Genomic DNA, 13,727 nt, shown 5'->3' on the forward strand with positions numbered 1-13,727 from the left:
TAATGGTTTATGTCTGCACTGGTGTTTAAAAAACAAAAAAACAGCACATAACTGCTGTATCAATGATTGAACTCCAAGCCGGGAAACTTGGAAATTTGTTGCATGTAATTCTCTCTCTCTGCACCTGTAAGAACACTATCAATTAAAAGTAAAATGCCCGCCAAAAGAACCTTCCCAGTTTCCTTTTTTACATACACATCACTGAGGAAGAAGTTTGTTTGCTGTCATTGAAAAAATGTGGACTGAAGAGCATAGTGCAGTGTTAACTACCATTAAATCACAAGAAGACATACTATGTGGAAGTGGCTTGTGTGACTCTCCAAGGTACTCAAAGCAAATAAAAACAAAATAAGAAAAGTCTTCAATCTTAACCCTCTGGGGTCGACGCACGCGCCGGCGCGTTTTGATGCATCTTTTTCTGATAAGGCCGAAACAAACTGAAATTACTCCGTCAATTCTGATCGTACAGATAAAAGAAGTATATCATTCAAATCTGTAAAGGGTCTAGTTTTAGTGGTATACCATCATAATAACAACAAAACGTTGTGCTTTTTTTAAATAAAGAAAGCCGACAGGGTGCGCTCTCGGACTTTTCTGTCTCTGCCATTTCTCTTCACAGACGCGTAAATAAAACAACCAGAATCTCAGCGAATACTTGGCTCATAAAAATAAGAATTATATGGCTAGAAAGCTTGAAATGTTTTCTTTTGAGTGAAACAATTCAAGTCAAAAACAAATCATCACTTTTGATTTAATCCGTATGAACGTAAGGAGAAGTCCGTTTTTTCCCGTCTCACCTCATTACAGGTAATGCGGTCCCGCCTTGTACACTGTCCACTGTTCACATGTAAATAATCTCAGGTGAACCAGGTAAATATGTGCACGCCCCCGAGAAATGACACAAAATATCAAACTTCATCATAGAATTTACTCACTTTTTCAACGCGTTTGGATGATGGCGCGTTACGCACGTGAAGCGGCGCTCCTTACATTCCTCACAGAGACAAATAGTTTAGCTTGTCCTCAGAGTAAAAACACTGATTTTAACTCAAATGAGGATCGTTTGCTCCTCATTGTGTTGTATTGTACAGCACTAATCCGTCCCATCTACATTGACTGAAAGGCTCATTATGCGCGTCTTTGTCTGGACGTTCAGTGCGTCTTTTGTGTTCTCAGGTAAATCACATGACTATTCATCCTCAGACACACCCTCTTGCATATGGCCTTTCTGGACAAAAAGTGTCTTAGAAAATTTAAATCAGTGTATTGTTTACTGTGAATGTGTGAACAAGATGACATTCACAGCACTCTGAAGTAAACACTTTAGCCTACAACATGCTGGTCTCCAAAGTCTTGTGAACCAATGTTCTGTTTGTGTTTTATGGTCTTATTTCAGTGAGTAAAAAATTGTAGTTTTTCACTAGCCATGCATAAACACTTTTTTCTCAAAAACACAATCATGTATAAACTTGAAGCTCACATATTATTGTAGCCAATTTTGTGCTGATTACAGTGTTATTAGACTTTAGACATTAATATGTTTAAAAAACACTGAAAAAAGCACAAATGTCAGGACATGTCAGAATTTGTCCAGGCCCCAAAAACCCCCTCAGACCCCAGAGGGTTAACTTTTTCGACATATCAACCCAATCCTTGAACTTTCTCTCCAATTTCTTAATCAATCTAAAACAATCTAATCCACAGTGGAGGGACATAGAGCCAAATTTATAGCAGCTACAGTACAGGAACGAGCATGAATAAACAAAGTAACTGAAAGTCTTCAACCCTTAGGGATTGACGAACGCACCGGCACGTTTTGACGCATCTTCACCTGAACCGAAACAAACTTAAATTACTCCGTCAATTCTGATCGTACAGATAGAAGAAGTATATCATTCAAATCTGTAAAGGGTCTAGTTTTAGTGGTATACCATCATAATAACAACAAAACGTTGTGCTTTTTTTAAATAAAAAAAAAAAAGCCGACAGGGTGCGCTCTCGGACTTTTCTGTCTCTGTCATCTCTCGTCACAGACATATAAATAAAACAACCAGAATCTCAGTGAATACTTGGCTCATAAAAATAAGAATCATATGGCTAGAAAGCTTGAAATGTTTTCTTTTGAGTGAAACAATTCAAGTCAAAAACAAATCATCACTTTTTATTTAATCCGTATGAACGTAAGGAGAAGTCCGTTTTCTCCTGTCTCACCTCATTACAGGTAATGCGGTCCCGCCTTGTCCTCTGTTCACTGTTCACATGTAAATAATCTCAGGTGAACCAGGTAAATATGTGCACGCCCCCGAGAAATGACATAAAATATCAAACTTCATCATAGAATTTACTCACTTTTTCTGCGCGTTTGGATGATGGCGCGTTAAGCAAAACACAATCATGTATAAACTTGCTGCTCACATATTATTGTAGCCCAGTTTGTGCTGATTACAGTGTTATCAGACTTTAGACATTAATATGTTTAAAAGACACTGAAAAAAGCACAAATGTCAGGACATGTCAAAACTAGTCCAGGGCCGCAAAACACCCTCAGACCCCAGAGGGTTAAATGTCATTAAACTTTCCACACAGCAAACAGGAAACAGTTTTGAGAAGTAGCTACATCCTGGTATGGACAGGTTTTACCAGTTTTTCTTGGCCTTGACGAGAAACTACCAGCACTCCCACACCTGTCGTCATCTTTACTGGGAATTCCACATCTATATACGGCCCCATCAAGTCCAACTTCTGTTATTAAAATACAGCCAACATCAAGATGCTATTACAAAATACTTCCAACACTGGTAAAATTTTAAACTTTAAACTTGTAACTAAGCCGCTCTCAAAGTCACTTGACTATTAACAGACCTATGCCCAACCCTGGTTAAATGATTAGAGGTTCAAAACCAACTCAAGTTGAAGTCAGGCTTTTTCCATATTTAAGCCAAAACCCACCACAGCTTAGCCCAGGCATTATGATACCAGCTGTCTGCAGGACAGGAGATCTATAAATGCGTTTATAAATAGCTGCGGCTGAGCTTAAAATTAGGTGCAGCTGATTAATTAACTGGCAGACCAGTTTCAGTGGTTTCATTTAAAGAATGACGTTACATTTTGGTATTCACAATTGTTTCATTAGTCTTTTCACAAATCTTTGGGCCCTGCCCATTCACTGTTGTAAAAAACAGCAAGAGAAAGTCTTAGATGAGTTGATTCTGTTCGGACGTTTTTGTGCCCTGAGATGTGATGCAGTAAGAATCGTATCTGGTGAGTAAATAAAATAAATACAACCAATAACCAATGTAGAGCATTTAAACATACTGAATATAGCAAGTCTGTAACCATAACCTGATTTACTGAAAAACTGCAGGTGTGAAACATTCAGGCCTGGTGAAGTGACTGAGGAGAATACTGCACAGTTTGGAGTCATCAGACCAACTACATTAAAACACTACATGATATATGGAATAACTTCAACTTCATGGAAAAACTGCAATAAAAAACTACAACGGGTAAGTTCAGTAGGTTTGAGATAAAGAAATAAATAAATGTTGCAGCGAACAAAAAAGTTCATGTATATTTGAAAAGATGGCCTGAACTCTTTAAAAAAAAAAAAAAGAAAACACGTGCATATATTAAATGTATATATTTTGTATACAGTGGGTACGGAAAGTATTCAGACCCCTTTAAATGTTTCACACTGTGTCATTGCAGCAATTTGCCAAAATCAAAAAAGTTCATTTTATTTCTCATTAATGTACACTCAGCACCCCATCTTGACAGAAAAAAATGGTCATAAGTATTCAGACCCTGTGCTCAGTATTGAGTAGAAGCACCCTTTTGAGCTAGTACAGCCATGAGTCTTCTTGGGAATGATGCAACAAGTATTTCACACCTGGATTTGGGGATCCTCTGCCATTCTTCTTTGCAGATCCTCTCCAGTTCTGTCAGGTTGGATGGTGAACGTTGGTGGACAGCCATTTTCAGGTCTCTCCAGAGATGCTCAATTGGGTTTAGGTCAGGGCTCTGGCTGGGCCAGTCAAGAACGGTCACAGAGTTGTTCCGAAGCCACTCCTTTGTTATTTTAGCTGTGTGCTTAGGGTCATTGTCCTGTTGAAAGGTGAACCTTCGGCCCAGTCTGAGGTCCTGAGCACTCTGGAAGAGGTTTTCTTCCAGGATATCTCTGTACTTGGCCGCATTCATCTTTCCTTCAATTGCAACCAGTCGTCCTGTCCCTGCAGCTGAAAAACACCCCCACAACATGATGCTCCCACCACCATGTTTCACTGTAGGGATTGTATTGGGCAGGTGATGAGCAGGGCCTGGTTTTCTCCACACATACCGCTTAGAATTAACGCCAAAAAGTTCAATCTTGGTCTCATCAGACCAGAGAATCTTATTTCTCATAGTCTGGGAGTCCTTCATGTGGTTTTTGGCAAACTCTATGCGGGCTTTCATGTGTCTTGCACTGAGGAGAGGCTTCCGTCGGGCCACTCTGCCATAAAGCCCCGACTGGTGGAGGGCTGCAGTGATAGTTGACTTTGTGGAACTTTCTCCCATCTCCCTACTGCATCTCTGGAGCTCAGCCACAGTGATCTTTGGGTTCTTCTTTACCTCTCTCACCAAGGCTCTCCTCCCACGATTGCTCAGTTTGGCTGAACGGCCAGGTCTAGGAAGAGTTCTGGTCGTCTCAAACTTTTTCCATTTGAGGATTATGGAGGCCACTGTGCTCTTAGGAACCTTGAGTGCTGCAGAAATTCTTTTGTAACCTTGGCCAGATCTGTGCCTTGCCACAATTCTGTCTCTGAGCTCCTTGGGCAGTTCCTTTGACCTCATGATTCTCATTTGCTCTGACATGCACTGTGAGCTGTAAGGTCTTATATAGACAGGTGTGTGCCTTTCCTAATCAAGTCCAATCAGTTTAATTAAACACAGCTGGACTCCAATGAAGGAGCAGAACCATCTCAAGGAGGATCAGAAGAAATGGACAGCATGTGAGTTAAATATGAGTGTCACTGCAAAGGGTCTGAATACTTATGACCATGTGATATTTCAGTTTTTCTTTTTTAATAAATTTACAAAAATTTCTACATTTCTGTTTTTTTCTGTCAAGATGGGGTGCTGAGTGTACATTAATGAGAAATAAAATGAACTTTTTTGATTTTGGCAAATGGCTGCAATGACACAAAGAGTGAAAAATTTAAAGAGGTCGGAATACTTTCCGTACCCACTGTATTTAAAGATTTTTGAAGTCATATTTGTGCATTACACACTTTACATGTACATTGGTTACTATGGGTGCTTAAAACACTACACAAATACATATTTTAATTGCACTTTGTTTACATATTAAGAGTGACTGCCAGGTTCAACAATCTTCCATATACCATGGGGAAAATATATTATTCATATCATGTTTACTATTCACCATCTTACAATTAAGAAACTGCAATTTAAACTGAATCAAGCCAATACAATATGGATGGTCTTAACACTTTGTTATGCCAAATTGTTGTTTATCCCGTTAGTAAAAAAAACACTGTCCACAGCACAACAAATTATCCATGAAGAAGTAACCAGGAGACTCTCAAAGTTTTAGAAAATACAGAGGTTAAATGAGGGAATTAATCTACTTTGTCTTGATTTTAATAAAGTTATTTGCCTTGTTTCCTTAAACCCAGCAGGCACCTACATCAGCTTCTCGAGTGCCATTTCTGTCACACAAGATGGCGACATCAGGTAAATCCAGTTTGACTACTCATTGATCTGATCTGTGCGTCAGAAAGTAAGGAATGTTATGTTATATAGTAGTTCTGTATTGTAAATTTTTTTTGTTTTGTTAGGTAATGGCAACTTCATACCACATGACTAATTTTTATATGTCAAGATGAACACAAGGCTAAACTGCAAACCACTGTGTGAAATAAAGAAACTGCTCAGTGTAGTAACATTACAATCTAAACAGTCCTATATCATTATCAAAGTCAGCAACAGGATTAGATAGTGTGTCTTTTGTCATGCGAATCAAATGACAATTCTTCATCAGAATGTGTTTACCACACAAAGTGCTGTATCATGTCACAATATTAAAACCTGTATCAGTGGTCAATGATTTCAACAGTAACACTAAACAGATCAGTGAAATGCGCAAGGTGACTGTGCTGCAGTAAAAGAAATCTCCTGAACTCTGAATCTCTACAGTGAAAACCTGTTTCTAGCAGCACCAGCCATAGCTTTAATAAAGCCTCTGTACAATACCTGAACTGCACTAAACAGGAGACAAAAATGGTGATAAGCTGAAGAAAAAAACATACATACTGTATAAATAGAGCTAATTGAGATTTTTGGATTTGAGACAATGTCAAAATCTCATCTCCATGTGCAGAAATGTAATTACACTTATTTCCAAGAGCTGTACATTGAATTTCATCATATAGTATATAAAAGATGAGCAAAAGGCTCAATGGCTATAACAGATTAATATATATGATCACAATTTGTAATGTTTTTGTTTTTATTGTTTTACAGCATCTGAACTCAGGATTGTGCTGTTAGGAAAAAGTCAGAATGAAAAGACAAAATTAAGTAACTTCATCTCTGGAACAAAACATGGTCCTGATTCAAGAACTCATCCAAAGCAATTAGCACATGTCTATGGAGAGTGGAGGAATAAACCCTTCACAGTAGTGAAAACACCAGACATTTTCAGCCTGCCTATGGAAACAGTGAGACTTGAGATGAAGAAGTGTGTGGCTGAATGTCCCCCTGGACCAAATGTCCTACTGATACTAGTGAAGCCTTCTGATTTCACTGAAGAGGACAGACAAAAATTAAAGCACACCCTGAGTGTGTTTGGCCAAGATGCTTTTAAATACTCCATGGTCATCACCACACAAAATGAGACAATAGGTAATTTCTCGGTAAACCAACTCCTTCAAGACTGCAGACAAAGGCAGCTCAGAATCAACTGTAATGAAAACTATTTTCATGATGATGAAAATATTCAAGAACTGATGCAAAAAATGGACGAAATGGTCAGTCAAAACAGGGGAAGATATTTAACCTTTACTGAAGAGCCTGAGCCCATGGAGGCTCATGAAAGTTCAAAACCACCTCTAAACCTGGTGCTGTGTGGGAGGCATGGAGCCTGGAAAACTTCAGCAGCCAATGCCATCCTGGGACGAAGAAAGTTTGGCCCAGTTGCCAACTTCCCAGAGTGTGTTAAAAAAGAGGAAGAGGTGTGTGGACGTTGGGTTTCTGTGGTGGAGCTGCCTGCCTTGTATGGAAAACCTCAGGAAGCAGCAAACAAGGAATCTTTGAAGTGTATCTCCCTCAGTCAACCGGGGAACGTCCATGCCTTCATCCTGGTCCTACCTTTGGATCCTCCCACTGATCAAGACATGAAAGAGTTGGAGACCATCCAGAACATATTCGGCTCTCTAGTCAATGACTTTTCCATGATTCTGTTCACTGTGGAGGAAGATGTTAAATTTCCAGGGGTTGTGAGGTTTCCAAATGAAAACAAAAATATCCAGAAGCTCTTCAATAGCTGTGGTGGAAGACATGTTGTCTTCAACACTGAGGACAAGCAGCAGGTCTCTGAGCTGATGGACATTGTGGAAAAGATGACAGCTGAGGGATCCAGAAGCTTCACAAAACATATGCTTCCCAAACATCCAGTGAATATATTAAGAAGACATGTATCATTCTTAAAGAGACAACCTTCTATATTTCAGAAGAGAGGGCGTTGCAAATCAATGCAGAGCAAAGAGTATCTCACATCAATGCAGAGAGTGCAGAGTAGAGAGTGTCTCCGGATGGTGATGGTTGGAAAGACTGGTTGTGGAAAAAGCAGCACTGGAAATACCATATTAGGTAAAGAATGCTTTGACAGTAAAGTCAGTCAAAGGTCAGTGACCAGGGGCTGCCAAAAGGAAACAGGAGAGATTGATGGACGGCCTGTTGCTGTTGTCGACACACCTGGCTTGTTTGACACAGTTCTGTCCACAGATGACATTAAAAAGGAGCTTATTAAATGTGTCAGCATGTTGTCTCCAGGACCTCACGTGATCTTACTGGTGTTGCAGATCGGTCGATTCACACAGGAGGAGAAAGAAACTGTGGAGCTGATCAAGACATTTTTTGGAAAGAAGTCAGTTGACTACATAATTATAATATTTACCAGAGGAGATGATCTCAAAAATCAAACAATTGAAAGTTACCTGAACAACAGTGAAGAGTCTTTCAAAAACCTGATGACTGAATGTGCAGACAGATATCTCGTCTTCAATAACAATGATCACAAGAATCATTCTCAAGTTAGCGAGCTGCTGACCAAAGTTGAGTCAATGGTGAAGGAAAATGGTGGCAGTTACTACACCACAGAGATGTTTCAAGAAGCTGAGGCAGCAGTACAAATGGAAACTGAGAGGATCATGAAAGAGAAGGAAGCAGAGATACTGAGAGAACAGAAGGAACTTGAAAGACAATATGAAGAAAAATTGCAAGCAAAAAAAAAATTGGCAGAACAGGAAAGAGAACAGAGAGCCAAACTTGCCAAAGACGAGGAGGAACTCAGGGAGGAGCAAGAAAGGAGGAAAAGAGAAAGAAGGAAAGAAGAGGAACAGAACAAAAAAAGACAAGAGGAATTCCAACAACATGAGTGGGAACAAAAATGTGAAGTACTTATGAAAAAACTTAAATATGCAACACAGAAAAGGGCAATTGCTGACAAGATCTTATTAACACAGAGCATGGATGAGTTGAAAAAACAACGAGAGGCTTGGGAGAAGGAAAAAAGGGAATGGTGGGACAGACGACAACGTGAAGAGGAACAGAGACAAGAGGTAGAACAAACAAGAGTTCAAAAGCTCACAGAAGAATTTGAGCAGAAAATGCAAATATATGAAAATGAAATAAAAGAAGAAGAGGATCAAATCAGAAGAGAATGGAAAAAAATACAAGAAAACCATGAAAAGACACTGGAGAAAATGAAGATTGAAATGAAAGAGGCAGCAAGAAGGCAAGCTGAGCAATCCAATGAATTTATCACCGAGAGGGCAAGATGGGCAAAGGTAATGGAAGATATGAAGCAGAGGGAACAAAAATTTAAAGATTTAGCAATAAAACAACTAATAACAAAGAAAGCATTAAAGACAGACTTAGACAAATTAAAGAAAAAACAAGAACAGGAGATGAAAAAACTAAAGAGTTCATTAAACCATGAAGATCTGAACATACAAATCAATGAGCTAGAGAAGAAGCATGAGGAGGAAGTGAACAACTGGATAGAGGAACATATTGGAAAAAAATACCCCAAACCTTGTAGGATTTTATGAGAGGTGTTGTATCAACAGTGGCACCATTTCAGCTCTACAACTGAGCTTTTGATGTTATGTCTAAATGTTTAACAAAGGTGGTGTTAAATGGTCTTGTTATATCAAGTTGTTGTAAGTAGACTAAGTATAATGTTTGTGAAAAGGTAAAAATTCCACTAGGTTGTTTTTGTAACTAAACTATTATAATATGTGATCAAGTTCAACTCTGTGTTTGTTCAGTAGCAGTAAAGGTCACTGTATCTATACAACAGACAGCTGGTTAGTAGTCATCAGTCCCTGGCTTTAGTGCTGTTTAAAATTACTTCTTTTCACAAATCAAAAGGTCTTTTAAACTTACATTCATAAGTTTTAGTTTTGACAGACAGATATGAGATATTACAATTAATGCTAAATGTTAGTGACAATTCATGAAAAAGCAAATATATATTTTTATTTTATAAATGTATATTCTCATCTACATTAATGATTGCATTCAGAATGTGTATTTAACACACATTTAACGTTTTTATTTTTGAGTTGTGTTTATAATTACAAAAGGTTACTTTGTCATGTTGCTCCATGCTGCTTTAACAGACAAGCAGGATGTAGAATCCTAGAAAACCCAATAAAATACTCTATCACTCCCTGATACCGACATCAACACCTAGAGTGTGTTCTTTGCTTCTGAAAATACTTAAAACTGGGTAACACTTTATTTTTCTGGTCATGTATTTTTCAGATATTCAGTGCATTTTTGTTCATTGCTACAGTTATTAAAAACCTGGTACAAAGATGAAAGTTGAACATTTAATAAGATTTAAAAACTTTCGTCTGACCATTCTTTAACAACGTTTAAATTTAAAATAATGGTTCATGCAGCATTTGGGAGAAATCAGCAGTTATTTGTCTGACAACACTGTAATAAATTTAAGGAAATGATTCGATCTTACTTCTATGCCATGTGCCAACACAGTGGAAATCAGCCTGGCTTATCATGTGACCTATATAACAAAGCAACTTATATGTGTTAATTTACTATCATTTTGTGGTGTAGTCACTAGAGTTAGATGGCACTCTTGGCTCAGCTGAATATTGTACCGCCAAAAGGTAAAAACGATTATGTTCACACTAAACTATAACTCAGTGTAACACAAATGAAAATGCCAAAAGAAAGAGCTATACCTGCAGACTAAATATACACCTGCAGGTAATAAAGTGTCAGACAACCAGAAGAGAGGAGGCAAACACACTGATTCAGCTTCTTCCTGACGTCGGCAGATTTGTTTAATGTTACCTGACACGAATGAATGAATGAATTCTGCCTACATTCTTCATAGAACGTAGACCAGGCATAGTATAAGGCATATGTAGCATATTTGTGACTAAGTTGATGTTATTAAGAAGAAAAAGAAGAAGTACTTCATTAATCCCCAAGGGAAAATTCAATTGTTACAGCAGTTATTACATTTGAGATTATTTAAATTATATTGATTAATAGTAATTCATAAAGTAATTAACTAATTATTTATTTGGGGGAGATTGTGTGTGTGTGTCTGTGTGTGTGTGTGTGTGTGTGTGTGTATTGAGGAATTATAGAGTCTTATGGCCGTGGACACAAAAGACTTCCTGAATCTTTCAGTCTTGACTTTAGGAGAAATTAGTCTGTGGCTGAATGAACTTCCCATTCGCCACAGTTCCTCATGAAGTGGGTGGGCAGGATTGTCCAGTATGGAGTTGATTTTGTCCACCTCTCTGCCACAGTCTCCAGACTATCCAGTTGCAGTCCAACAACAGATTTTACCTTCCTGATCAACTTATTCAGTCTGTTGGCCTCACCAGCCTTGATTCTGCCTCCCCAGCACACAACTGCAAAGAACAGTGCACTCGCTACTACAGACTGATAGAACATCTTCAGTAGCTTGTTGCACACACCAAAGGAACAGAGTCTCCTGAGGAAGAACAGTCTGCTCTGTCCTTTCTTGAAGAGGGCATCTGTATTGTTTGACCAGTCCAGTTTGTTGTTAATGTGGACTCCAAGGTATTTGTAGGAGTCCACAATCTCTACTTTGTCTCCAAGGATGGAGACAGGGACTGCGGTCTTCCTGCTCCTCCTAAAGTCCACCACCAGTTCTCTGGTTTTCTTTCTGTGTTCCTCATCGTTATTATTATTGATGCTTACAATGATTGACGAGTCATCAGAGACCTTTTGGAGATGACAGCCATCTAAGCGAACAAACTGTGGCCGCCCAGTGAGGTAGTCTTTGATCCACTCCACCACGTCTGTGGGAACTTCCATACCCTGCATCTTTGCATTTAGCAGGTGGGGCTGAATAGTGTTGAAAGCACTTGAAAAGTAAAAAAACATGACTCTCACAGTGTTGCCCTGCCTCTCCAGATAGGAGTATGCTCTGTGCATTAAGAAGATGATGGCAACTTCCACTCCGATGTGTTCTTGATATGCAAACTGCAGGGGGTCCAGGGAGTTCTTTTTGGTAATGGGACTGTTTCGAAGGTTATGAGAGGAGCAGGATAGGTGGACTGTATGGGTGCGTAGCCGTATGAAGGTAGTGTCACCCTGGAGTGTCGATAAGAACACTGCCGATATGATACTTCTCCAAATCCTTTATTGAGCTCCTTGAAGTACACAGATGTAGGTATGTAGGTGGGTGTGGGTGTGGTTGTTCGGTAATGATGCACACCGCACCCAAGGTTCCAGCCAAACACACAGGATTACAGCAAGCAACAAAGGAATCAACTGAACACTGCAAATGGACCACTACCAATTTAAGATCAGCTTCTTTTAGGGTAACTGCGCTCCTAGGCTCAGCATGGGCAGACTGCAGCGAGGTGCGCATGCGCAGAGCTCCACCCTACGCCTGTTGACTTTCTAACAGGGACAATACAGGAAGTTTTCCATAGCTTAGGCACCTTTTGGAGCCTCAGAGAGAGGTTGAAGAGTTTCAGAAAAACCTCTGCAGGCTGTCCAGCACACACCTTAAGTACTCTGGGACTGATCTCATCTGGTCCTTTTGCTTTGTTGGCCTTTAGTTTAGCTAGTTCCTTCCTCTCCTGTTCTGTGGCAAAGGCTGGGCCTGTCTATTGTGCTGATGATGAGTCACATGGTGAGGGCAGGGGAGGAGGTATTGGAGGTGAGATATACTTCAGTGTTGTATGGCTGCTGATAGAGGAGGTGGCATCGGTGGCCATTGGGGAGGCAGCATTGGCAGAGATGTTGGGTGGGGGGATGTGAAGAGACCCCAGGGCATCAGATAAGGTCGTGTAGGGAGGAGGGATGGTGTGTGAGGACAATGGATCAGAGTAAGAAGCAGAGGTGGTGTCAAATCTATTAACCCTCTGGGGTCGACGCACGCGCCGGCGCGTTTTGACGCATCTTTTTCTGATAAGACCGAAACAAACTTAACCCTCTGGGGTCTGAGGGGGTTTTTGAGGCCTGGACAAATTTTGACATGTCCTGACATTTGTGCTTTTTTCAGTGTCTTTTAAACATATTAATGTCTAAAGTCTGATAACACTGTAATCAGCACAAAATTGGCTACAATAATATGTGAGCAGCAAGTTTATACATTATTGTGTTTTTGAGAAAAAAGTCTTTATGCATGGTTAGTGAAAAACTACAATTTTTTACTCACTGAAATAATACCATAAAACACAAACAGAACATTGGTTCACAAGACTTTGGAGACCAGCATGTTGTAGGCTAAAGTGTTTACTTCAGAGTGCTGTGAATGTCATCTTGTTCACACATTCACAGTAAACAATACACTGATTTAAATTTTCTAAGACACTTTTTGTCCAGAAAGGCCATATGCAAGAGGGTGTGTCTGAGGATGAATAGTCATGTGATTTACCTGAGAACACAAAAGACGCACTGAACGACCAGACAAAGACGCATAATGAGCCTTTCAGTCAATGTAGATGGGACGGATTAGCGCTGTACAATACAACACAATGAGGAGCAAACGATCCTCATTTGAGTTAAAATCAGTGTTTTTACTCTGAGGACAAGCTAAACTATTTGTCTCTGTGTGGAATATAAGGAGCGCCGCTTCACGTCCGTGACGCGCCATCATCCAAATGCGCAGAAAAAGTGAGTAAATTCTATGATGAAGTTTGACGTTTTATGTCATTTCTCGGGGGCGTGCACATATTTACCTGGTTCACCTGAGATTATTTACATGTGAACAGTGGACAGTGTACAAGGCGGGACCGCATTACCTGTAATGAGGTGAGACAGGAAAAAACGGACTTCTCCTTATGTTCATACGGATTAAATAAAAAGTGATGATTTGTTTTTGACTTGAATTGTTTCACTCAAAAGAAAACATTTCAAGCTTTCTAGCCATATAATTCTTATTTTTATGAGCCAAGTATTCACTGAGATTCTGGTTGTTTTAT

At 39.5% G+C, this 13,727-nt stretch overlaps 2 protein-coding genes across 2 annotated transcripts in view; one reads left to right on the top strand and one right to left on the bottom strand.

Annotated features, from left to right (window-relative positions):
- The window catches only part of prdm6 (PR domain containing 6), a 114,221-nt gene that overhangs the window by 54,409 nt on the left and 46,085 nt on the right, over positions 1–13,727 (bottom strand). The window lies entirely within an intron of this gene.
- Positions 3,375–9,407, top strand: LOC113138615 (GTPase IMAP family member 8-like). The gene is made up of 3 exons (XM_026321183.1): positions 3,375–3,506; positions 5,676–5,733; positions 6,523–9,407. Exons 1-3 carry the CDS (start codon positions 3,450–3,452, stop codon positions 9,330–9,332), a joined length of 2,925 nt encoding a protein of 974 aa, XP_026176968.1. The 5' UTR covers positions 3,375–3,449; the 3' UTR covers positions 9,333–9,407.

The sequence above is a fragment of the Mastacembelus armatus genome, chromosome 9 (genome assembly GCF_900324485.2).
Source record: "Mastacembelus armatus chromosome 9, fMasArm1.2, whole genome shotgun sequence".
NCBI classification, from domain to species: domain Eukaryota; kingdom Metazoa; phylum Chordata; class Actinopteri; order Synbranchiformes; family Mastacembelidae; genus Mastacembelus; species Mastacembelus armatus.

Bases quoted from the DNA above. Each gene is read 5' to 3' on its own strand.
- LOC113138615 (XM_026321183.1), top strand. From the start codon at position 3,450: ATGATATATGGAATAACTTCAACTTCATGGAAAAACTGCAATAAAAAA. The intron at 3,507-5,675 runs GTAAGTTCAGTA...CCTTAAACCCAG, and splicing joins GCAATAAAAAACTACAACGG to CAGGCACCTACATCAGCTTC. The intron at 5,734-6,522 runs GTAAATCCAGTT...ATTGTTTTACAG, and splicing joins ACACAAGATGGCGACATCAG to CATCTGAACTCAGGATTGTG.